This window comes from Argentina anserina, chromosome 2 (assembly GCF_933775445.1).
Source record: "Argentina anserina chromosome 2, drPotAnse1.1, whole genome shotgun sequence".
Lineage (NCBI taxonomy): Eukaryota > Viridiplantae > Streptophyta > Magnoliopsida > Rosales > Rosaceae > Argentina > Argentina anserina.
Window position 1 is genome coordinate 17,246,834 of NC_065873.1, and position 25,086 is coordinate 17,271,919.

The window sequence follows — 25,086 nt, forward strand, 5'->3', positions numbered from 1 at the left end:
GGAGTTTACCCTTGAAGGAACAATTCTGATAACATTTGGAATAACTGTTCGAAGCAAATCCTCATCACCAGGAACCTCAGGATCTTCCTGCAAGTATCTTCTGAGCCCCATCTGGAAGATGTATTCAAAGATGACTCGCGATCGTTGCTCCCACTGGCCAATGTTGATCTTTTTCCACCATTGGGGATAAGCTTTGTCGACACGAAAGCTACGAAGGATACTCCCACTTGCTATCACAGGAAGGGGAGTAGGTTGCAACTGAGACGGGGGCTGGTGCCCAGGATTGGTGTCAGTGACGGGAACCATGGGGCGTCGCCATGAGGAAAACAAGTTCAGACTCTCAATGGGAGGGAATGTAACCATTTGAGCCATGCCTAACTGCCTCGCGAATAGATGGGGGGCATATAGTTCTACTCCATTGCAGGGATGTCGGGGTAAGTCCGCCATTGATACAGCCTGTTCAAACAGATGCCGACTCTCCCCGTCATAGCGTCTGAGGGTTAAAAAGCCGCCACGGATGGCATCAGGGTGAGTGCGGTCTAGGAGCAGCTGTGCGGAGTCAAGAACGGAGGCATCTAGGGTGTAGAAGTACTCGAAGCATGCGGCGTAGCGAAGAGTAAAGTTGGGCTCCAAACCGACAAATGTTTTTCCCAACACTTCTGTTAAACGAAAGTCCGTTGCGTTTTCATTTCGCAATTGTATAAAGTAAACATAGATCCAGAGGTCTAGAATCCACATAGGCCCTGAAAGCTTATGATAATTGAGGGGTTCCATAGTAACTGCGCACAACATACTGTAGAGTTCTGCCAGAACTATTTACGCTAGACCCACAGTGTGGCCATTGTAGAGAAGGGTCGCGAGCTGCAAGTGGTGCCCAGTCATCTTCTTAGAGTTGGAGCAGAACATGAACTTAGATAGCCAAAATTCCAAGAAGGCGATTCCAGCATTGGCAGTATGGTTGCGATCAAAACTGGAAAGGCAAGAGCCATACGATTGATAGATACCAACGTCGCGGGTGGCGGTGATCGAGCACTCAGCATCAAAATAGTCCTGACCTCTATAGGGCTTGGTACCAACCGGTAGACCTACGATAGCATATATGTCTAGCAAAGATATACCCATTTGACCAAATTGAAAGTCGAAGGTATTACTTGCTGAATTCCAGAAGCAAGCAGCAGTCATGATGGCACATCTGTTGCCTCTATCTTGAGTCAGGTTGAAGGAGAGGTCGATACTTTCCAAAATTCCTGCCGCTTTCCAGAAGTCGTGATCGATCAGTCGGCGACCTTCATACCATAGTCTCATAGCTTCGGAAACAATGGGCCATGCTCCGATAGGGGTATCATGGTGACTGTGCACTTGCCATCCCCTAAAGGTGGCTGGGATGTTCCTAAAGGCAAGCGAAGGAGTTCGCGAGTGGTGGTGGTAGTTGGCGTTGATACCCTTTGGGATTACGGCAAGAGAAGGGCCCAAGAACACAGTGTTGTCGTCAATCACTCCGATGGTGGTGCGATTGGTGGGTTCGTTGTTTGGGTAATCGCGAATAGGTCTTGCACCTGCCTGGGCATCACGTTGGTTGGGTTTTGGTGCCATTGTTGTCGGAGATTAAGAATTTCAAAAGAGGGCTTTCTGGGTTTTCTGATGATAGAGCAATCGGGTTGAATGAACTTGTTGGGTTCAAGAGCGCGATTTATATAGGAACTGAAGGGGTTTATGAAATCGAAACTGACGGGTTCGGGGAAGAGTCGCATTTGCTCAATTGGAACTGGTTTGAGTTTCTGAAACAGTAAGTGTTTCTCGCGTACTTCAGCTCGAAAGGTTGTAGTGGTGTGAAGTGAAGTCGCGTGTCTGTTGGCAACAGGGGAACGTAAAGCGTTTCAGATTATTTTAAAAAAGATAACCGTTTAGGGTTTTCTTCTAGTCCTTTTCAATTTCGTGGGATCTTCAATTTCAAGGCATGTGGGGCAATGTTTGGGCCTAAAATAATACTCCGGTATTATCTAGATTATTTAGGCTCGTGGACCGGTTATTTGGGGAAAGTATATCACAAAGCGAGATTATCTGCCGTATTGGAATAGATTTAGGGGACTATCACTGTATAAAATCTGAGTTGATTAAGGAAGGTGAATCTAAATCAACTAAGAGGTTCTCAAGACTTGATTCGCAAGAAAGAACAAGTTGTATTCTCTATATAAGGGGATCGAATGCGCAGAATAACACACGCAACGTCAAACAAACTATCGCGCAACCGCATAGTCAAATCTCCCTACGGAGTAAAAGTCCGATTCGCTTCGGCAACCAAGTCTCCCATCGGAGAGGAGCTACCCAGATGTACGCCTCGCGTTGCATGTAGCAAAAAAGTGCGATTAACCTCGGCAACTAGAGTTAAGTCCATCGAGTCGCTAGGCTCGCTTCTAGCAAACACAAAAGTCTGCACTAGTCAGCAAATCCCATTCACGAGAGAGTCCTGCTATTAACGACACAATATAAGCTCTGCTTTTTCCCAAGCGGTGTAAAGTAAGATCGGCCATCTACTTGAGGTGGAGTGAAAGGTACCTAGCAACTCCAGTTGTGTATAGGTCATTCGAACTTCAGCGGTTTATCAGCAACTGCGGAGCAATCGTTTGAGAATAAGATAGTACGTGGAGCGCAATCATTGTCAAACAAAGCAACAGTTGTACCTAACTCAAAGGTACTAGCACGCCAACAACAACAAAGAACAAATGGTCGAACCGTCTAGGGTTTGACACCGGGACTTGCTGATTGTTCTCTAAGGAGGATCCATTTTCCCAGCTCGAACACCAGGTTTGGTACCGATGATCTCCCACCATGACACAATAGCCCAAGTGTCGGACTACGGGTTGTACGTCGGAGGCAAGGCCCCTCGCACTTGTTGGATGGCCTATGAGGTTGGTACTTATGCTTGGTGGTGTGTACTATTGCTACCACCAACAATTCTTATTTTTTTCCATTAGTTTCATTTGGAGGCACTTTTCAATGAGGACCATGTTGTTGAGGACTTGTTAAAGATCTCTTTGAATCACCAACTTTTTAATTTTATATTCATATCTCGATCGTTTAGTTTGTAGATATATATGGGTAGATCATTCATGTTGATGTATGTTTAAAGTGAAAATTATTAAGACATTCATAAATGTGATTAACTCATTATGAACTTGAACGGTTCATGTTGAAAAACAAATTAGTGCTCCCGGAGAACTACATGACAATGTCCATTGGTCCTCCTCACTTGTTATATTTTGACACATGAATTTATTACACCAAAATTATAATTTTACATATTTTATTATTTGTGAAATGACCTTCATGAGTATTGATAATTTTGAACTAGCTAGAATTTCAGATTTAGAGTTTAGAGTTTAGAGTTTATGTATAGAATATAGGGTTTTAGAGTTTAGGTTTAGGGTATATGGTTTTAGAGTTTACGGTTTAAGGTTTTAGAGTTTAGGGTATTAGAGTGTATGGTGTAGGATTTTAGAAAGAAACCAAAAATAGTCTTTGATAAAGTAGCTTAAATATATATTTTTAATTAAATTCTAAGTGTCAAATGGTGATTGGAAGAGAGTAACATTGTACATTGTCATGTGGTTCTCCAAGATGGTTGAAAAATTTCTCATTCATATTTGATAATTTTGATCCGTTCACTAATTTGATATACTTTGATACCAATGATTACTAAATAGACGGTAAATTTGTATAAATAATCTACTTATATGGACCTAAAATTTAAACGGTTGAAATGAAAAAATATGACCGAAATATAGGTCTAATTAACAATTAATTAAAAACTCCTTAACTAGTCCTTGCTAATATGATCCTCATTAGAAAATCTCTCATTTCATTTATGCCTTATAGTATGTCATCCTCGTAGTCATCATCATAACATATACATTCAAATGGCAATAGGGGTTTCATTCCATAAAGATAGAATTCTTGGCTTAGTTGGAGAAATCAGAAATTGAATGTGACAATTCAAATTCACTCTTAGCGTAAGTTCTTACGTGTTTAAAATTTTGATATTCAATCACTCTTAGTTTCAATAATGTAATAAAATATTTTCTCACTATATTAGCACATAATACCGTATTACTCACCTTCTTAATTTTTGTGGGAAATTTAGCTTTAGCCAATTCATAATCGGATAATCCTCCGGTATCAATCCACAAAAATACAAATAAGAAATAATATTTTTTGTTGAAAATATGAAGGCATAAATGCCGATTTGCACTCCAAACTTGGCTGAAATTGTCAATTTGCACCCCGAACCTACATTTGAGTCAATTTACCTCCTAAACTTGGTAAAAATTGCCGATTTGCACCACATCCGTTAAATTTAACTGTTTTTATCCAATTTTGCGTCACATCTCATGCACATGAGGGGTAATGTTGTCATTTTCTATTTATATTTTTCTTAAAAACAAATAAAAATATTCTTTAAAATGAGGATTATTTTGTTAATCAAATTATTTATTTACATCTTTTTTTCTACCTACTTAACCCTACTTTGAATTATATATTCAATATACCCACCCATTCAAATATAGTGTGTTGTGTATAAATATATTTTTATATGTACACATTGTTGGAGGATGAACAAAACGAGAATAATAATGACGTAATAGAACATAACGTAACCGTTTATTAATTGATAATGAGGCCAATATATAGGCATTACATAACCACAATCCCGTAGGATTCGGAGTCCTAATCTATTACAGAGATGCGAATCTATCTCTAATAGGAAACCTAATAAGGCTAAGACACACACAATGGTAAAATAGTAATTCTCTCGGAACACACATTTATTTTTAATTTTCAATGTATTTATTTATTTATTTATATTTTTTCTAATATATTTTAACATACCATATCACATAAAATAATAAATATATAAATCAATAACATGTTTCGAAAAAACAAACATTATAGCAAGTGTTTCTCTTAAGTAATTTTATTAATTTATTTCATTATTCAATATGAATAAATATATAATGACAATTTACCCCTTAAATGCATGACGTGTGACGCAAAATTAGATATAAACAGTTAAATTTAACGGATGGGGTGCAAATCGGTAATTTTTACCAAGTTTAGGAGGTAAATTGACTCAAATACAAGTTCGGAGTGTAAATCGGTAATTTTTACCAAGTTTAGGAGGTAAATTGACACAAATGTAAGTTCGGGGTGTAAATTGACAATTTCAGCCAAATTTAGAGTGCAAATCGGCATTTATGCCAAATATGAAATATGTTGGGAACTCGGGATGTATGGAAAGACCCGAAAGTGACACGAAAAATGAACTGGATCCGACCCGTGCGGTGCAAACCATTTCCCTTAACTCAAGTCTCAAGTGTTGAGAAGTGAGCTCAGGCGACTCAACTCAGAACAATATGCCTTCCGACGATCACAAACCCTCACAATCAGAATCATCAGACCCTCCTTCATCTTCCTCCTGGAAGCACCGCATCGGCTTCCCCACACTAGTCGCCGGATTCGCCGGCGCCGGAGCCGGGTTGGCCTCCAAGCACCGGAAAGTCGTCGGCCTCCCAGCCAGTGCCTCCACTTACGCCGCTAATTTCGCCATCGTCACTGCTTGTTACTGCGGTAATTAATCACCGTGCTTGCTGTTCAGTTTTCAGTTTCAGTTTGGGTTTCTTGTTTTCTTTTCAGTTTTCAGTTTGATGTGATCAGTTGGTGTTTGTGGAAATGCCGATTAGGGCGAGTAGGGTTAATGTTGAGTTTGTTTGAATTGGCAGGGGCGCGTGAGTATGTAGGGATAACGAGAAAGACGGGACCTGATGATCTGCTCAACTCTGCCATTGCCGGATTTGGCACTGGTGCTATTCTTGGGCGGCTTTACGGTTAGATTCTTTGCACTTGTCTTTGATTGTGTTTGCAAACAAGGCCAAGGGATATGATTCGAGAGAAATGTGGTGGTAGTGACTTCAATAATCTCGCATTTCAGCCTCTAAAGGTGTAGGATTTAACACGCTAGTTGGGAGTGTAGTGATGTGTTTGGAAGGTTAGACCTCATTCCTTAGGTATTCAAAAGAATCATGAGCTTGATTTGTTTGGTTTTTAGTAAGAAATGTGAGGCCCATGGTTGTGATCATAGTTATTGTATAAAGAGAAATAGAAAGTCAATGGTTCGAATGAAGTTCAGATGTAGAGGTTGGGGGACCTAATATGAATATAATTACAACAAACAAAATTGAGGGAAGGTTTGTGTTCTACAGTTTTATAGGCTCCTATTAGAGATTTAGTTTTTCCTCGTAGGAAGTTAGGGCCACTCCAAACACAATACGTCATTAGGTTCCCGGATACGGGAGCCGTGATCAACTCAAATAAGTCAAAGAGTGCTTGAACGGCATTGAACCTCTTCAATACAATTTTCTTGAGAGTGAAACATGCAAGTCGCATCACGAAACTTGTTGATTCTAGCTGAAAAATAAAAGTTGGATTTTGCTGATAATCTCCTTTAGTGTTCAGTATAGTTTGAAATGCTCCTTCTCTCACCTATGGTAAAATTGTTCTGTTTATTGGCTTGTAGGCGGTCCAGTTGCTGCTGTGCGCTACTCAGTACTCTTTACCATTGCTGGGACATTAGTGGATTATGCTACGATTAAACTACGACCTGTCTTGAAGAGCTACAAAGAATCTATGCTTGGGAGTAATGACGGTTCCAAAAAGAATGATGGTTGGCTGAAACTGCCCGACTGGTCCCCTATCAAAGTACTTGATGAAGAAGCCCTTGCTGCAAAGCAGGCTCGAGAGAAGCAGTAATATGCACAAAGGGGACTTGGGAACTTCACCAAAGAGTCTTAGGAAGTGTTATAAGCTAAGTAGCACAGACACAGACACAAGTGTCCGTATTGGACACGATTCGATACGTAGACACGGCATATAAATTTTTTTTTGGACACGGACACGTGGTGGACACGTTAATTAAATATTATTTTAATATATATTTATTTATTTAAAAAAATTATTTTATAAATTTGAAAGTATTTAGAATTTTAGATGTATATATATGTCAAAGTGTGCATTAAAATGATGAAAACATAACTTGTTAGAATAGCTAAGGACTTGATAAGTATCTTGGATAACCAAGGTTCGAATTCCACTACAAACATTCTTATTTTTATCACGAGTTTTTTTCCTTATAAATATTAAAATGTGCATAAATATAACAAAAATTAAATATGTTGGAATGGTTGAGGAGTTGTTGAAGCACTTTCACTTTTATTATGAGTTGGTGCGTGTCCGATTCGGATACTTGCGTATCCGGACCGTGTCCAAAGTCAATTCGCGTATCCGGGCGCGGACACGCGTGTCCGTGTCCGTGTTGGACACGTAATACGGTGCCATGAGTACGTGTCCGTGCTACTTAGGTTATAAGTTTTCTTTGGTGCATAAAATTTTGTATAATGGCAGCAATAATCTTTTGAGGCCTGCTTGTTAGCATTTTTACTATGTTTGTCTCCCTGTTTATTTCCCATTTTGGGAATGACCTTGCTCTGTCCTCGGGTAAGTCATTATCGAAGTAGCAGAAAGATGGACGCAGAGATGTTTATATGCAAATTTCCAATCAACGACGATCCATTTAATTTCTGTTTCTGCAGCTTATATTTGTAGATGCTCATGCCATTGCATATTTGCATATGAACCATCCTAAGATGGTTATCAGACCATAAACTGTAACATCAACCTGTAAACATTTGAGGTGACATAACTTTCTGACATTGCAAATTCAATTACATGTATCCAACATTTCCTAAACACTGCTCGACAGCAGCTTACAATAATTGTACAAATTTGGGCAATCAGCCAAGGGAATGCCCAACAGCTTACTGAAAGGAGCCTCATTTCTCGATAAAGTACACTGTAGTCTACCAGCATTAAGCTTGCTTCTAATGTATCACAATTTTATGAAAGCAACGAGACAAGAGATACAAATTCCAGGGTTACACGGCCCTTAGACCTTGTGTTGATGACAAAATGTTCTGGGTATTTCCTTAGCAGCATAAGCAAGCCGTACCAAGGTTTTCCCTTTGACTCCGGACCAGGCCAGTCCTCAGAAGTAAGATATCTCCTCACTCGAGTATGATGCCAAATACCACTATACTGTTCCATCAACTGAAAAAGAGTGATACGGGAGTCAGGCACAAATCTACGGTTCAAACATATAATAGGAACTCGCATATAAACAATCAACAGAAAGAGCCCAAAAGCAGCAGTGAAAACATACATTAGGATATTATACTTATAATTTGTACTTGAAGAAAGCAATTGTAAATGGTGCCTTGCAACATTAGACATGACAACATATACTTGTAGCATCCATCAAAGGATCAAACTAGGTACTGATAACAGGTTAACATATGATACCAAACGAAAAACAATAAAACAAAATATAGAATTTGTTTTTCAACAACATATAGTCTGTTTCATGAGAATATGTCAAGGACTCAAGGCTGACCTTAGCATGCAGTTTCTCCATAGGCATCCATTCACCAGGACCACAAAGGTCAGAGAGCACTGTAGCAACAGATGACACCACATCCTTCTCTTCCAAATGCAGAAGTTGCTGATTGTCACTATCTCGATCAGCCCTTGATCTTCCATCTCCCTTCTTTTCTGCAGGAATAGAAGATTTAATATTATGCATGAATTTGGCACATGATAGTTATCAACGGTTGTTAGAAAGGCACGTGTACAGTTTTAATTAAATTTAGCCATAAGAGGAAACATACATTGATGCAAGTGTATAACAAAATTTTACGAAGCAATAAATTCTTAACGAATTGGCAAAATAACAGTTAATAACGGTTGTTAGAACAAACATGTGTACAGTTTCAATTAAATGACTCAAAAGAAGATATAGAACCTCAATGCAAGTGTATAATAAATTTACGGAGCAATAAATTCTCCCTTCTTCTTTTTCTTTTCCCAGCATTCAATGTTACCATCTAATAAGATCAATTCTATCAGAGCACGGGCTTGTAAAATCATAAGTGAAGAACTAGAATCAAATCATGCATGCATATACATGTTTAAAAACCTAACAAGACACATTTAGCCAGAATGTCAACACTCACGGCATGAGTTTACGGCGTTTTGAGCTGAAGAAATTGTTTTTCATATAAGATATTAAAATACTAATAACATATAGAGCAGCATTGCCTGTTGATAATCAACATACGAACTCCCGAAGAGCAGAAACAAATGAAACCAGTCGATGAAGACTACAATTGGAAGATCACTAGGATATATTTAAGGCCTCATCAGAAAGGTATTTGGTATTCTGTAGAAGATTATGGGCCTCAATGAGAAGGTCTACATAAGAAAGGATTCACTACAAGGATGACTTCTTCATACGCAATAGGAAGATTCTTATTATGGGATTAGATTTATTCTAACCGACTAGTTCTAGTATTATCTTATTGCAGAGGATTAATGATCTGAATGTTTTTGCTCCCCTACAGGTATGTGTGATGCGAAGCCTATACATAAAACCTTAGAATCAATTAAAAAAATTGTCTTCAAGTTTTATTCGCCCTATATAACCAGTAGTTCCACAAAAAGACAAAAGCAAGTCAATAAAGTATGGCAAACATGATGAGTGTTCATCTGAGCAAACAAAGAATTGCTCGACTTTTTGAAAGCTATGTCCTTTGGACCGTAAACAATCTGGTATTGCCTCACACGACCTTTGTTAAAAAGGCTTACACTAAAAAGAAGTTCATGCAGGAGCCGAAATCAATTGTAAGTAAAACAGATTTTAGAACAAATTGGCTAAGCAATGGACCTTAGGCTTCATGGTAAATACTTAACAGCTGTAGCCAAAAGACAAATACCTTCCTAATTCAATTGCAATTATGACATTGATCCTCCCCTAGAACCAAAAACTAGGAACTAAACTAGTATCAATCAAAGTAAGTCTTATCACATAATCCGCAACCTGATTTCTTCACAATTCAATTGCTACTGTAACCTCGATCCATCAAATTTTAAAATTTATAGCCAAACACTGGTAATTGAACTCAGATTAATAAAAGTCACATGATTCAGAAAACAAACTTGTTCCCAATTTCAGTTGCTGCACTTTCATCAATCGTCACATTATCAACTCTAGAATCGGAAAAAGGTAATAGAAATTAAGTCTTATCATGTGATTCAAAAATAAACTATATCCCAGTTCCAATAGCTAGGGCCACCAATTCAACTCTACATAAAGCTCTGTAAAGAAGGGTTCCACTAAAGAAAGTTCAAGCAGGAGTTGAAAACAGATTTGACAATAAATTGGCTTAAGCAATAGACCTTAGATTTCATGGTATATACTTGGCAATGCCAACCGGATGACTAATTCATATCGATCTTATCAAAAGATTTAAAAGAAAATTTTCTTCCAAATTGAATTGCAATACTAGCATCAATTCCACCACCTTATTAGATCTAGAACCAAAAAAGTGGAAACTTAACATGTTTCCAACACAAGTCTTGTATCATATTCCACCATCAAAATTTCTTCCCAATCCAATGCTACTACTAACATCAATATATCACCATTGCATTATAAACTCTAGAGCCAAAAACTGTTATAAACTCATATCATTCAAAACTAAACATATGATTCTGATAACCAACATAATCCCGATTTCAATTGCTGTTACTATTATGAACTCTAAAGCTGAAAACAGGCAAGCAAACTCATATCAATCAGAAACAAGTCCCATAATTATTCAAAAAACCCAAACTGTATGCCAATTCCAATATTTATACCAACATCAATCCATCACATCATTCACCTCTACACAGAAACAAACACTAACCTAAGGTCATAGAACCCGACTTTGCGCCCGATCCAGACCCCGGCCCACCACTGTACCCACCATAACCACCATCAAACCCTTCCCTCCGCTTCTTCCCACTCCCACTCCCACCACCACCGCCGCCGCCAATGTCATCCTCATCCTCATACTCCTCCTCATAAAACTCCCTCCCCCTCCCCTTCTTCCCCACCGCCCCGGCCGCCGCGCCGGGCAGCGCATACCCATAATGCTGCCCCGCCGCCGCCGGGCCCGAAACCCCGAACGACGCCGGGTGATGCCGCGGCCCAATAGGCCCGCCGAGAATGCTCCTCACCGGAAGGAGAAAGTAGAACTCCTTGTCCCCAATCTGAAGCAGATCCTGCGAGTCGAGCTTCACCGGAGGGTTCCCCGGGAGGTGGAGCACCCCCTCGACGAGGCAGCCGTTCTTTCCGAGCACCTCGAGGGCGAAGCGGCGGCGCGTGAAGTCGTAGAAGATGCGCGCGTGGTGGCGAGAAATGTTCATTCCGCCGCCGAGGCTGGAGAGGTCGACATCGACGGTGGATTTCTTGGAGTTCCGGCCGAGGATTATCGAGTAGGTCTGCATGTAGTACTCGAAGTCTTCGCCTTGGAGCTTCGCGAACCCGGCCTCGACGTCACTGCTCGTCGTCATTGATTGTGAATTGAATAAAAACCCAATTTGGGTTTATGAAGTGTACTCAAATTTGTGGGGTCATTTTGTAATTTGAGATAACTTTTTGGGGTCAAAGTGAAATTTAATAAGTTTTTATGAAATATTTCTATTCTTAAAGTTGCTTCCTTTATATAGAGCTGTGTCTCCTGAACCAGCTTGACCTAGAACACATTCCTTCTTCTTAGTCTTCTCCGCGGTAAATTTCTCTACCCATCTCTGGAAACTTGAGATTTCTGCTAAAAATTTGTGCTTTATTTGAAGTTGGATCGGGATAGATTGTTTAGTTTCTGTTTTATACTCACAATGTGTTATAGTTTTTTGTTTAATTCGCGATGCAAAATGATTATAGGCATGTGCATTTGGTTGGGAATGGATGGATCTTCTGTTAGTGTTATAGAAGCTTTTGGTTATTGTTTGGGATCTTGAGTTTGAAGCTATGTTTTGTTCCGTTGTTGTTGCATTTTTAAAGAGTTTGACTTTAAAGGGTCTGCCAAATGATGCTGGGATATTGCGCAAGGGCTTTGAGTTCTGGATTAGTATCAACCGGAACGAATGAGATTAATGGTATTAGCTATCCCTTCTGATGGCATCTTTAAAACCAAGTTTTCTAGATTTGTCTACTACCAATCTCTAACGGATTAGGGATAAACAGACAGGAGCTTCTTGTTAAGTTGAGTGCAAGCGCGATGCTGTGTGTTTGTTTTTCTTTCATAATGTTATCTGATTTTGATCAATTCCTGTTGTCAGTTTAAGAAATTGGTCAGTCCGTCCAGCCTACCAGGGTTTAAGGCAACATGATGGTTGTGCATTTTATTTTTTCCTTTTGGAAAACTTTCACCTTGTTCAGGCTTTTGTGTTGTAAAAATAATCTTGCTTTTTGTTTGAGCTGTTGTATGGCTTATGGCTGACGGTCATGTTTGCTTATGGAATTTGTCACGGTATGTTGATTGTGTTTGTAATGAGATTTAGGTTCAAAAAGTGGCCAGTTGTAATTGATTTTCTCGTTCTGCCATGTGATGTTGGGACATTGCGCAAGGGCTTTGAGTTCCATAATAGTATCACTGGGACAAATGAAATGGATATTATCACGTATCCCTTCTGATGGCAGCTATTGATCATCTCTTGGACACGGTTATTATATTTTCAAAGACTTAAATTTGGGCTTCTGTTTAAGTTATGTCAGCTACAAAGTGTTGTTTTGAATCTAAGAAATGGGTGGTTATAGGTTTTAAGGCAAATGATGTGTGTAGAATTCGAATACTCTTGCTTCCAATTTAAGATGTTATAGTGGCTTAAAATGCCTATTTGCTTTTGTGTTTCTTTTGGCTGTTGGATCTCCTTGGATCTATCTGTTTTCTTAGACTTCACAAACTGTCAATTGTAGTCGAAAGCGTTAGTATGCCATATGATGATGGGAATTTGCGCGAGGGCTTTGAGTTCCACAAAGTATCACTGGGACAGTTGAAATGTATATTGTAACCTATCCCTTCTGATGGCAGCATTGGTCAACTTTTGCATAGAGCTAATGTTTGGACATTCACCCTCACTTTGTTTCACCCATCTCAACCTGTACTGGACATAGGGATGATAACAGTTTTCTCATATTTTGTATACTTTAGTTATCAGTGGGTGAGAAAGGGAAGGAGAAAGCTCCTTCTGTTAATGGCTGAATGTGAGCTTGACTACTGATAGAATAGGTAGACAACCCAGAAGGGTTGATGAAGAGGAAGAATTTAGGTGATGGGAACACTGCTGGATTTGGAACTGTGAAAGTAAGAAAGATGAAATGACCAGTTTCATATTTAGTTTTTTTTTAAATGTTATTTATATAAAATACCTGGACAGGCATTTCAATGAAATTTTTAACTATAATGTCTAATTAGATGCATCTATGCTGATTTTAACTAGAAAGCTGCTTTCTACTATGCTTTTTGTGCTGGTGTCTCACTCCAATTTCTGGTTCTCTTTTTTATGTTCTGTTCAGCTTGTGGTTCGATAGAAAGCAAATGGATAGGTACTGTTAGAGTAGCTACAGAATTGATGATTTTGGTGTTATGAAAGTTCAAGTAGCGGTATTTACTGCGAAACTGATTGGTCTTGTATTATGTTTATATATTATTCTCCCTCTGCTACTTGGCTTGCATTTATAGGTTATTTTGGTCACTAGGGATACACAACATATGGAAGTCACCCTGCAGATATGCATTTTCTTGTCCGTTGCTTGTATTGTCTGTTTAATTGCTTGTAATTGAAATGCTAATCTTATCAAATATGTTTGATGTCTGTATGAAGAAAGAGTTTTAATATTTTATCTTCTACTGTTATTTGAAACTTACAGAGGAGTTGAGATCTTTAATTCAATGAAGCATATTGTGAAAATTCTGACACTCTTGGTGGCCATCTCTTCCATATGGATTGGCCTCTTACAGACATCTATTATTCCACGTAGTCATACTTGGTTGGTGAGTTATATTGCTTTTGTTTACTTTAGGTCACATTTTTTACTATTTCTAGCTGTATAAAAGCTTACTATTCGTCATTTTAATCTTCTTCCCAGCTCCCCATATATTTTGTTGTGTCGCTAGGATGCTATGGCCTTCTAATGGTTGGAGTTGGTCTGGTACAATTTCCAACTTGTCCTCAAGAAGCAGTATTGTTGCAGCAGGTACTCTCTCACTCTCAGCTATTGGTCATATGCACCAATCCTCTTTTAAATGTATGCTTGTTTTCTGTCAAGAATCAATTTTGAAAAAAGAAGACCTGGTTAAAACTAAATTTTCTTAATATTTGTTATATTATGTAGGACGTAGTTGAGGCGAAGGAATATTTGAAGCAGAAAGGAATTGATGTCGGTGGTTGCGATTGATGTTCTGACCAGAGTTCTACTGTCCCATTTTGAATTTTAGATATAGTGGAAGACCCTTACAGAATATATATCATCGAACTTCACTTACTGTAGCACTGACATTGTGGTAGTCTTCATAACAGTTGATTGCTTCCATGTGAATGAAAATTGTGAGGTTTTTCCAGACTAAACAATGAGCGAAGGAAAAATATTCTGTACATTTCATCCTTGATGTTCCTTGTAGAAATCTGAGTTCTGTCAAGTGCCTCTCTTTTCCCTCTGAATGTTCTATAATCATGGTGACCCATATAAACCAAATGGCCAGACAGATGACCTTGTCTCTTATTTTGCATCCAGTTGTCATGGAAGGTCTTCCTGATCTTTGGTGGATGCTAACAGCCACATGATGTGCTGGCTCCATCAAGAGGTCAATACATCATGGTAAAAGTTTCTGGTGGTGCAGCTGATCAAAAAGAAGAATAAAGCTCAAAGTTGCTATCCTTTCATCAGAACTCAGAAGATAGCTGAAAGGATTGTTATTCAAGTCTTGTTTTTTTTTTTTTCATCACATTCACATGAGAAGTAAGGAACAAAGGTCAAAGTTCATTCTTTATTCTCGTTCTTTTCTTCCACCTGATAGAACTTTCAGATATCAAAAACCACCAATGCCAAAGAAATGTCCAACTATTCCAAGTGTTTTACTGAACCCCTAGTGTGCTTATCCAAGTAATCCACACTCGATTGGAAAAGACAAAGCAGCTAGGCAAGGATGTAAACTTAACATAGACAATGTAGCTTGATCTTTGTTTTTACCTCCAAAGTATTCTACTTCCATTACAGCATATGACACAATGATCTCAGTCATATGCTCTAATAAAGTAAAAAGCCTCATGATAATGATGGCTACCCTTCTTAATAGCTTCCTATCAACTCCTCTGGTATTATTGAGTAATTTGACCTCACATTCAAAATTTCACCCATCATGCTACAGAGAAGCTCCCACACTACTATTTCAATTCCTTCTTCCCTCAACCATAATCAAACCATTAAACCCAGGGAAAACTCTCATTCTTGGCATGTAATTATTGAAAGAGAAATAAATCTTTATAAAGAGAATTGATGAGCTTCACATGAATATTCCATTTCATTTCCACTTCCAACAGAGAGTTAGTTACCCCACTCCTTTTAATCCCTCAGCCCTTCACCATTTGCTTCCCTCCCACATTGAACTCAATTCTCTCTTTCTCACACACACAGTGATAGAGATAGAAAGAGAGAAGCATCAAAATCAATTCTTTCTTTACTCGCAATAAACCCTAACACCCTTCCTTTTACTCCATTCACGTCCCTCTCGTCTCTCTTTTCCTCTCCCTCAGTTAAAACAATGAAAACCCATTTATAAAAACCAGGCCTTTCAAGCCAGAGCAGCAAAATGCCACACTAAAGTTGTCATCTTTGTTTATAGATCCAAGTTTTTGAGGCAAACAAACGCAACCCATTTGAGAAATGGGCGGTCTGAGAGAGTCTTGGTGCTTCTGCAAAGGAGTCAGCAAGTCTGAAAAGATGAAGGCTGCCATTTTCTCCGGTAAAGCTCCGGCATTGGCTTGGATTTCCGGCCAGGAGAGTGGGATCTCCGGTACCGGGTTTTTGATCCACCGGAGCCTTCTTCTGACAACCCACGTCAACCTTCCGTCGGCGGCGGCGGCGGAGAGCTCCGAGATCCGGCTGCAGAATGGCGTCGCTGCCAGCCTTGTTCCCCATAGGTAAAGTTTTGGTCTTTAGAGATTGTTTGAATGAAATGCAAAGGAGAATTGGGGTTTGTGTACTGGTTTGCCTTTTGGGGTGTTCAGGAAGCTCAATTTTAGTGGGTCCCCAAATGATGGAAGGTTTGAATTTTATTGAATAGTTGTGATGCTGATACGGAGAAATGATGGTGCTTGTTGCATTGTGTTTGGTTGTGTTCCTTTTGTGTTTTGAATTGGTGGCTTGTGAATTGGTCATAATGTTGATGGGGAAATGAGTGATGGGAATGGGGTTGATGATGCTATGTAGTTGTGTAGCTTTTCGTTATTGTGCAGATATTGTATGTGTTATTGGATCATATTCAATTTCTGCAAGTAAATTAGTGCTTAGTGGAAAACATAATGTCTCAGCTGTGTCCTTACAAATTGGTTATAGGGAGTTTGAAGTTGATTTAAACTTTAAATGATGGCGGAAAGAATGAGAGTTGGGGGAGTAACTATGCAGTTTAGAAAATTAGAAGTAGAGGCAGTGGTGAAGAAACAGCACGGGAAGCTAGAATTTGCAAGTCGGAGGCACTAGGCGATCCTAGTGACATAATATTTCTAGTCTTGTCTCTGTGTAGTGAAGATTTTTTTGAATTGATTTCTCAAACTTTCTTGGGGAAAACTATTGACCTTTAGCATGTTGGTGGAGTTGTTGTGAATGTCCTTAATTGAAAAGAATTCAATTTTTAGGACTTCCTGGTACTACTATATAATCGTTCATTCAATCTATGCAGCTGTCTAGTAAAAGAGGATAAAAAAGAAATGGGTTAGTAGCATCATGATTATGATAATTCAAGCTCTCCTGTTGTAATTGATTTCCTGTTGAATGTGATAGAAGTACAGCTAGTTGTAGACTAATGGGAAGCACAGGAATGGTGTCATTCTTTTTAGTAAGCTTAAATATGTTAGCATTTGCATCATTGAGAATCTGATATAGTTTCCATCTTTGACTTGCAGGTTTTTCATTACCAGCTCCGTTTTAGATCTTACTATAGTAGGTTTGGATGCGGCAGATGGAGATTCAAATTCTCAGGGCCACCCCCACTCCTTGAAGACCTGCTCTAAACCGAACCTGGATCTGGGGAGTGGAGTTTACCTTCTAGGCTACACTGGGACTAAGGAATTAACAGTTGGTGAAGGTAAGGTAGTTATAGCCACTGACAATCTCATAAAATTGTCAACTGATGGAGTAACATGGAGTCCTGGTTCAGCTGGATTTGACGTGCAAGGCAACCTTGCATTTATGATATGTGATCCTATGAAACTAGCAACCTCTCCAAACACCAAATCCTCATCAACTTCTTCGTCATCCTCATCATCTTGGAAAAAGGATCATCCTATGCAATTTGGTATCCCCATTCCCATCATATGTGATTGGTTAAATCAGCATTGGGAAGGTAGCCTGGATGATCTTAACAAGCCTAAGCTACCACTCATTCGCTTAATGTCTACTGGCCAAAAGAGTGACCATTCCTGTGCTTCCTTCACACTGCGGCGGGTTTTCAAATCAACTGAAGCAGATAATGATGGAACACCATCTTCATCAAATACAGTCTCAAAACCTAGAGACCAGCTTGGACCAGGCTGTTCTGCTGCAGCAAACACCCTTGAAGGAGAGTCCCCAGCCGATGCTCATGCAGCCCATGTACAGGGAATTCCTACACCTGAAATATATGAAACACCAAAGTTAACATCTAATCCTCTACGAAAAAGAGAAGGTTCCCAAGTTCAGCTTTTGGATATAAACTTCCCTCCTAGGATTGCTAAACCAGCAATTACACCTCAGCCTACCAAAAGATTACCACGGGATTTTGATGAGAATGCTGTAAAGGAACCTCTATTGCAGAGCCCTAGAAGACAAGAAAACCAAGTCAGGGATAGAGGATCGACCAGCCCTGGTGCTGATGCTGAGATTGCATCAACAGGTTCTATAGATGAGGCCCACAGTGAGGTTCAGTCTAGTTCATACCCAGTCGAAGCTTCAGATGTGCATAATGGGTATAGTAGCGAGGGAGAGACTATGTACTCTGCAGAAACAGCTGAGAGTAGGAATTATCCTAGTCCTCCTGAGGGAAAGTTTCAGCCAGTGGGAAGAAGCCAGAGCTGTGTAAATTACAATAGATGGGGAGCTGTCCAAAGGAACCCAGTGGCTCGTAGGGCATTGCTTGAACAGCAAAGGAGCTTTATCCATGGAAGGAAAATGTATTCGCAAGGGGCGACTTCTCAGAGGAGCAATGACTACTACAGCCCTACAGTGTCATCAATCATGAAGAAGCGCAACTCAGAGCAGCGTATTACTCCTATTGTCAAACCGCGGCAAGCTGCTGTTCATTCCTCTCCAAGATGGAACTTCTAATTGAGTTTTAATAGTGTGATACTTGAAACTTGAAAGTGATTAGCAATGGAAATAGTGTTTTTGCGGTGTATAAGTTAATGCCCATTTAGCTTCCACTATGGTATAGTGTAACACATTTGTTGCGTCTGTGCAGAGACATATATCAGGTGAATAAGAAAATTCAGCTAAGTTGTAATTTTTCTCTCTGGTGAGTGGTTACTGGTTATCAACTGCAAAATTATTTTTGAGGGTCATTGGATTCACCTTTATATGTTAGAACGGTGTTACTGGGGAAATGACGGGAGAAGGAAGTGTCTCTTTGCCATGGTAAAATGGAAAATTTACTGAGAGCGAAGACAAACACTACGAGGAGCAATAGAAAGGATAAATTCTCATTAAGCTCGATTAGACACCATCTGAACTGCGTACTGCAGTATGGAATTATTATTAAAAAAACATACTCTATTGAAGAATTAGAAAACATAACAAAACCAGCTGAGCAAAATATCTCAACGTTCATTTCCAAAAAAAAAAAATCTCGACGTAGTACTTAATTTCTAAGAGCAAAGTTACTATGCTAATGTTAATTGCAGCCGTCATAAGACTTACTCCATGTAAAAGCTACAAAATTTCCATGTTGAGATCCCATTTTGTCACCAGGATTTCCATGCAGGCTTCACCGTACTCATCTGAGGAAGAGGCAGAGTGCCAGCAACAGTACTGTCAAACCAGCCAAGCTTCTCTAAAAGTTTGTCAATCAGGTCACCTGCTATGTAAGAAACACCAGCAACCCCAACTCCGATGATGACATAGTACACCAAAGTTTTGATATACTTTTGTGGCCTCTGGTTGTAAGCCTTACCGGTTGCAAGGAGTATGATGCATAAGAGAGAAGATGCGGCAACTACTGCAAGCTTTAGGTCCGTGTCATTGCTCTGACGGAATGAGAAGCAATAAACCAAAGGAGGTACTAATCCGAAAATGAGGAACGAAAAAATGGCAACTGAGGCATGCAGAATGAAATTCTGTCTCTTCCCTAGTACATCTTCATATCTATCCACTTGTTCATCTGCTCCACTGGAGGTTACTCTAGATTGATCGACTTTCAGTTCCCAAAGCTATAATATGCATTTCATATTAGTTCAACACCAAAACCAGTAAGAAACAAATTCCAGATCTCAGATTTACATGTAAAATTACTCACATTGTGTCCAATGATGAAAAGACCACCCAGCACGTTTGCCAAGGCCAAAGCTAGAATGTTCACTGCAGATATATTGAAATTAAAACAGGTTCAGCAATATGTAACGCATTTAACATCAGTACATCACCCATGTCGTCTTCTGATTATAACCCTGAACTGTTGATCAATCATAAATCTAAAATATCCAGAATCAAAGTGCATATATAATACTAATAGCTACAGTATGAAAAATCTACTGAAGTCTATCAAACAAATACAAGGACAGACATGGTAATTAAGGCATGCCAGTCAGCCTGATATTTTCTCAAGCAGTCTAGGTATATAATAGTCAAGAAGCCACTTACATGTGGCAGTACCAGCACTAGCTGCAGATGTCACAATGCTTAAGCTGGCAATTACTTCAGTTAAACCGCCATACACGATACTCTTGAGGATATCAAGGGTTTTTGCATCACGTGGTTCAGATATTATTGGTGGTCCATCTGATGTAATTATGACTGTCGTGCTCTCACGAGATCTTGATTCTGATGGCTCTGCATCGAAGACAATACAAAGAGATGAGAAGAAACAACATAAAAGCATAGGTGGGAATAGACTGAGGAATTTGGAGGAATGAACAAACTTTTGTTAAGATAAACTTGGGTTTTTTTCTTCCCCTTTCATTAGCCTCTAGTGTTTTTTTTTACTCTCCTTAGGTATTTCGATTTCTAGAGACAGTAGTTTCCTCAGCATTATAGGAAAATGAGCAATCATATGACCTGCAAATTATTAGAGCTAACATTACAGTGATGATTTATGTAACGATAATACTCAAGTGACCCTTTTATCGTTCTTGTATAACAGTAATGTCTGGCCCATACCTGCATCATCTATTTCAGGTGCTGCTGACTGGGTTTTAACAGTTATGCTAACAACCGACTGACCAGGCAATGGTGATTTTTGATTATGTAATGTTCCATTCGAGTCATATGATGGAACTGGCAGATGAACACCATTAATGCTAGCTTCAACAAAGTTACCAGGAACTGGAGCTTTATCAATCACTACAGCTTCACTATCTCCAACTGACTGAGCATGCTCTGGAGGCTTTTGATCATATAATGTTCCATTAGACTCTTGTGGTGAAACTGGCAATTCAACTCCAACTCTACTCTCAAGAAAGAGCTCTGGAGCTTCATCTACTGCGACAGCTTGACTTATTCCTACTGACTGAGTAGGCGTTTGAGGTCTTTTATCATAGAATGTTCCATTCGAGTCTTGTAGTGAAACTGGCAATTCAACTCCAACTCTACTCTCTAGATAGGGCTCTGGTGTTTTATCTGCTGATACAACTTGACTAATTCCATCTGACTGAGCAGGCATTGGAGATCTTTTATCATATATTGTTCCATTCGAGTCTTGTAGTGAAACGGGTTGTTCAACTCCAATTCTGAAGTTAAAATTATTTCTTGATGGTCCAACAGGCTCAATCAATGAGCCCTTACCTACCGATGCAACTTGACTATTTTGATCGTGTAGTAGTCCATTAGATTCAGGTGATGAAACTGCTCCAACATTGTTTTCAATATTGAGTCCTGTATCAGGTTCTAGAGGTTAATATACAAAAACATTAGCTGAAAACCTGAATGCTAATTTTAATAACAGTTTAGAAGAAATTAGCTGGAACAAAGAATTACCAGTGATGAATATGCTAAATGCATAACAATCATAGAACTACATGAGATAGGGATATACCTTGATCTGTTGGATCCTGTTCTTTTGCTGTTGATCTGGGAAAGAACCAATTGCCTGTCACATTGAAAGAATGGTTAAACTATGGACTGAATTCGAAACACTAGCCAATAACATGCCTCACTGGCAAATGAATTCTTATACAGAAACATTAGGTGCAAATGTAATCTGCATATATCAATATCCATAAAAGTTAATATGTCTTCTATTATTTATTAGCAGTAGTCAGCAATTAAAATCTTTGTCCGTGGAAACTCAAACTTGCATTAGTTGTTTTTTTATAGTGAATCATACCAAGTTATAACAGCAAAGGTACCTGCAGGAATGAGGAAACTAAAGCATGAAGTGCATCTAACTGTATCAATTGGCTCAGGAAGTGGTACAGTTTCAGGTCTAGTCTCCAATTCTCTATTGCGGATGAGAACTTTGGTGATGCAAGAATTGCAATTAGGACAGTAGAACTCATGCGCAGCTGGCTTCTCAAACACCCTCTCAAGAAATAATTCAGACAATTCTAGCTTTTCACCAATTTCTCTCAACTTAACATCCTCATGTTTAGCATTTCCATTTTCCAGAAAAGCATTGCGTCCATTTTGCTCAATGGACTGCTTGGAAGGAAAAGAACCAAAACCAAGTAACTCTTCATCCTTCAACTTATTATCCTCATCTCGTTGCTTAACTTCAACACTCTTCTGAAAGCTTAGACTCTCTACTTCACTAGCCACTATTTCATTTCCAGAACTTTTCTTGGGAATTAGTAAATCGATATCTCCACCATTGAATCCAAAGATCTCATATGGGGATTCAGTACCTGGAATCATACAAATAAAGAAACAATTACCCTTGAACTTAATTACTTAAACAAGCACAACCATGCACACCAAGTGTGAAATTAAAGTCCAAGACTCGATACTCATACTTTATCCCACAAAATAATCAGTATCTTGCTCGATAAAAATCGACCCTATTAGATATTGATCATTCCTAACAGATAAAAACAGTTCAAAACTGGATAATGAATACGAGAACCATTTGAAGTCCATGACAATATACTCATACTGAATCCCACAATATAATCAGTATCTTCCTCAATAAAAATGGATCCTATTAGATTTTGATCATTCCTAACTAATAAAACAGTTCAAAACTGGAAAATGAACACAAGAACCATTCATTGTAAGTGAAATGAAAGCCAGAACAGAATTCCCATATGGAACAGCATTAAATGAAGCTTTTGGATACGTAAACTAATGAACCCATTTTCACAGTTCAAATTTTTACCTCCATTTTTGCCAGTTTTCATATCAAAACCGTTTCTTGGGCTTCCCTTAGCTTCTTCTTCCTCCTCTGCGCTGGTAGAATCAGCTTCACTTGAACTCTGTGAGGTATAGACACTATCTTCACCATTAGTGATCGTGTTGCCGTTTCGGCGAGCCATCCTTCCTCGCAAGTCAATGCCCACTTCCTCATTCTCCTCCCAATGATCCAATGTTGCTTCCATTTTCAGCTAATAGCACTGTATAGCACAACAGAAGAGAGAGAGAGAGAGAGAGAGGGAGATCGTTTACAACTACTGCCTTACTGTGAAGGAAAGTGTTGTAATATATAGTTGCATTGGGTAATGTGATTTTCATGATATAGTTGAATAATGTAATGTGCTAGCAAAGTTTTCTGATTTTGTTGGTGAATCATGAATATAAGATAAATAAAAAAATCATGGATCATGATGTATACTTCTAATAAATATACAAATAAAATCGGCAGTCCTTAATGCTCATCAAGAATGATCATTAGCACAGCATTCAAAGTTGACTAAAACCTACATCTGAAAAATGTAAATCTTGTTCACACAAATTCATCTGGACAAAATCTCTTTGTAATTGTCTATTTGTTCAACCATTCTGATTATATTTTTAGGTTATGTCATCCTCCACCACTTATAAGAAGATTAAGAGTTAAAAGGAGATTAGACCGGCTAATACTTGACCTCACCAACTCGTCTCGTGATTGAGATTGAGATATGGATCAAGCTACGCTAGCTACTGCCAGAAAGTTCTCAATTTCTATCAAAATCAAACTTGCTAGTTGCTAGTTGTTACTTGTTAGACCCCGATTACAAGCAAAACAGTACAAAACAATATTCCAATTAAGTTTACTACTGTTCAAAAGGGTGTACTCAAAACTAGCTCCACAACTCATACAATGTTTCATAAAAAAAATTAAAAAAAAATTATTCATACAATTCATGGATATTGTAATCAAAGCTGGGGGCCGGAATTTGTTACCAGAACGTACAGCCATTCCTTTAGGAGTCAATTAGAAACGAACTTAATAGTATTACAAACTTAGATTAGTGTGATTAATTAGGATCTGAATAGGATCTTCATCATAATCGTATACAAACAGAGAAGAATAAATAATATGGTGCAAAGGTAAGAAATATTATGAGGGATGGGGGAATCATGGATTCATGGGATGCGTGGTAATAATTTAAGAGCTGCCCACATGACTAATAAAGGGATAGATCCGATCGAAAAGAAATGGAATAAATGAGCCGTAGAAAAATTAAGTGGTCTTACTGGTCTATATATTAAATTTCCCCAATCCCCCCATAGCTGAACAATGAACGGTCGAGATTCACTTAATAGGCAATATTAGGAGACTTTGTGTTAGTAGAGTATCTCAGTCCACAACCAAACGCATCTACCCAAAATAAGACTTTAGTATAGCATTGATCGAACTTAATAAATGTGTATCCTAAAGTCACTTTCTTTGGGGACAATGCCCTTTACTTCTTTGTGTTTAGTTTACTTTAGTAGTTCTGCTAGGTTGGTCATAAACTCATAACAGAGGGTGTGTCATCCCATTTCTTTAACTAACAGTCGGATTGATCTACAACTACAAGTGATATTTCTACATGTGATTTATGTAATGTGTTACACATGATTTCAGATCCTTTGTTGGCAAACTAACTCCATTAATGTAGGAAGAGAGAGAAATAAAAGATGAGGTCGACTTGTTCACATTATTTTAGCTAGTGCCATTATTAGTTGTAAGTTATGCATTTTTCATGTTTTTTTTTTTGGAATAAAGCTTTTTCATTTGATCAAAGAGCTAGAGTTTACCAAATTTCCATAAGAAACCTGACAAAAAAAATCCGTAATAACTTATTTAAATTTCGAAAGCAAATACCGGATAAATCTTGCCAGCTCGCCTCAGGAATGCATGTTGAAAGAAATCATTCAACCATAGTTATCTATCACTTGTCAAATTGTGCTAAAAACAAGAACTGTAGACGTTGTAGTGAGAACTTAAGCAACTAGAACAGTATTCCCATCTAACTAGTTTTTAGTTTTTCTTTCCACTTTGTTTAGGCTCTTTGAGCCTCGCTTGTAACCAAAAAAATAAATAAATAAAACACCAAAACTCAGAACACTCTTTGAGTGTCAAAAACTACATAATAGCTTTGCTTACTGTTTAATTTTCATAGCATTATCAAACCAGTATATGATCAGGTATACCTACTACCGGAGCTTTTCAAGTAAGAATGTTATTATCTTAGCTTAAGGTACGGATTTTCATTTTTCACCAACTTTTCGATCGATATTTCACATCTCCACCGTCAAATATCTAGGTAATAACGTATAGAACATCTCTACAA

The 25,086-nt window shown here is 38.6% G+C and overlaps 5 protein-coding genes across 6 annotated transcripts; 3 read left to right on the forward strand and 2 right to left on the reverse strand.

Annotated features, from left to right (window-relative positions):
• Window positions 1-5,365: 5,365 nt before the first annotated feature.
• On the forward strand, window positions 5,366-6,925 carry LOC126783439 (uncharacterized). Its single transcript, XM_050508911.1, has 3 exons — window positions 5,366-5,625; window positions 5,778-5,882; window positions 6,572-6,925. Exons 1-3 carry the CDS (start codon window positions 5,412-5,414, stop codon window positions 6,802-6,804), a joined length of 552 nt encoding a protein of 183 aa, XP_050364868.1. The 5' UTR covers window positions 5,366-5,411; the 3' UTR covers window positions 6,805-6,925.
• Window positions 6,926-7,730: 805 nt separating this feature from the next.
• Window positions 7,731-11,502, reverse strand: LOC126783434 (FHA domain-containing protein FHA2). The gene is made up of 3 exons (XM_050508904.1): window positions 10,854-11,502; window positions 8,501-8,658; window positions 7,731-8,157 (listed from the first exon to the last, which is right to left on the reverse strand). Exons 1-3 carry the CDS (start codon window positions 11,500-11,502, stop codon window positions 7,948-7,950), a joined length of 1,017 nt encoding a protein of 338 aa, XP_050364861.1. The 3' UTR covers window positions 7,731-7,947.
• Window positions 11,503-11,632: 130 nt separating this feature from the next.
• On the forward strand, window positions 11,633-14,810 carry LOC126783440 (dolichol-phosphate mannose synthase subunit 3). Of its 2 annotated transcripts, none has more exons than XM_050508912.1 (4): window positions 11,633-11,719; window positions 13,862-13,985; window positions 14,081-14,188; window positions 14,327-14,810. In XM_050508912.1, the coding sequence occupies exons 2-4, from the start codon at window positions 13,884-13,886 to the stop codon at window positions 14,387-14,389; spliced, it is 273 nt and encodes a 90-aa protein (XP_050364869.1). In that variant the 5' UTR covers window positions 11,633-11,719; window positions 13,862-13,883; the 3' UTR covers window positions 14,390-14,810. The 2 variants fall into 2 exon arrangements, with proteins under 2 accessions (XP_050364869.1, XP_050364870.1); XM_050508913.1 differs by lacking the exon at window positions 11,633-11,719 and adding an exon at window positions 11,860-13,295.
• A 724-nt stretch (window positions 14,811-15,534) lies between these two features.
• On the forward strand, window positions 15,535-18,695 carry LOC126783427 (uncharacterized). The gene is made up of 2 exons (XM_050508896.1): window positions 15,535-16,131; window positions 17,113-18,695. Exons 1-2 carry the CDS (start codon window positions 15,875-15,877, stop codon window positions 18,509-18,511), a joined length of 1,656 nt encoding a protein of 551 aa, XP_050364853.1. The 5' UTR covers window positions 15,535-15,874; the 3' UTR covers window positions 18,512-18,695.
• Window positions 18,696-18,861: 166 nt separating this feature from the next.
• Window positions 18,862-22,979, reverse strand: LOC126783423 (membrane protein of ER body-like protein). Its single transcript, XM_050508893.1, has 7 exons — window positions 22,707-22,979; window positions 21,742-22,236; window positions 21,429-21,482; window positions 20,555-21,268; window positions 20,039-20,227; window positions 19,695-19,756; window positions 18,862-19,608 (listed from the first exon to the last, which is right to left on the reverse strand). The coding sequence occupies exons 1-7, from the start codon at window positions 22,924-22,926 to the stop codon at window positions 19,144-19,146; spliced, it is 2,199 nt and encodes a 732-aa protein (XP_050364850.1). The 5' UTR covers window positions 22,927-22,979; the 3' UTR covers window positions 18,862-19,143.
• Between the last annotated feature and the right edge of the window lie 2,107 nt (window positions 22,980-25,086).

Coding starts and splice junctions, on each gene's coding strand:
- LOC126783439 (XM_050508911.1), top strand. CDS start 5,412: ATGCCTTCCGACGATCACAAACCCTCACAATCAGAATCATCAGACCCT. Junction 5,626..5,777: donor CGTCACTGCTTGTTACTGCG/GTAATTAATCAC, acceptor TTGAATTGGCAG/GGGCGCGTGAGTATGTAGGG. Junction 5,883..6,571: donor TATTCTTGGGCGGCTTTACG/GTTAGATTCTTT, acceptor ATTGGCTTGTAG/GCGGTCCAGTTGCTGCTGTG.
- LOC126783434 (XM_050508904.1), bottom strand. CDS start 11,502: ATGACGACGAGCAGTGACGTCGAGGCCGGGTTCGCGAAGCTCCAAGGC. Junction 8,659..10,853: donor GTCGGGTTCTATGACCTTAG/GTTAGTGTTTGT, acceptor CTATTCCTGCAG/AAAAGAAGGGAGATGGAAGA. Junction 8,158..8,500: donor TGGAGAAACTGCATGCTAAG/GTCAGCCTTGAG, acceptor ACTCTTTTTCAG/TTGATGGAACAGTATAGTGG.
- LOC126783440 (XM_050508912.1), top strand. CDS start 13,884: ATGAAGCATATTGTGAAAATTCTGACACTCTTGGTGGCCATCTCTTCC. Junction 13,986..14,080: donor CACGTAGTCATACTTGGTTG/GTGAGTTATATT, acceptor TCTTCTTCCCAG/CTCCCCATATATTTTGTTGT. Junction 14,189..14,326: donor AAGCAGTATTGTTGCAGCAG/GTACTCTCTCAC, acceptor TATATTATGTAG/GACGTAGTTGAGGCGAAGGA.
- LOC126783427 (XM_050508896.1), top strand. CDS start 15,875: ATGGGCGGTCTGAGAGAGTCTTGGTGCTTCTGCAAAGGAGTCAGCAAG. Junction 16,132..17,112: donor GCCAGCCTTGTTCCCCATAG/GTAAAGTTTTGG, acceptor TTTGACTTGCAG/GTTTTTCATTACCAGCTCCG.
- LOC126783423 (XM_050508893.1), bottom strand. CDS start 22,926: ATGGAAGCAACATTGGATCATTGGGAGGAGAATGAGGAAGTGGGCATT. Junction 21,269..21,428: donor ACAGGATCCAACAGATCAAG/GTATATCCCTAT, acceptor AACCTGATACAG/GACTCAATATTGAAAACAAT. Junction 19,609..19,694: donor TTTTCATCATTGGACACAAT/GTGAGTAATTTT, acceptor TGCATATTATAG/CTTTGGGAACTGAAAGTCGA.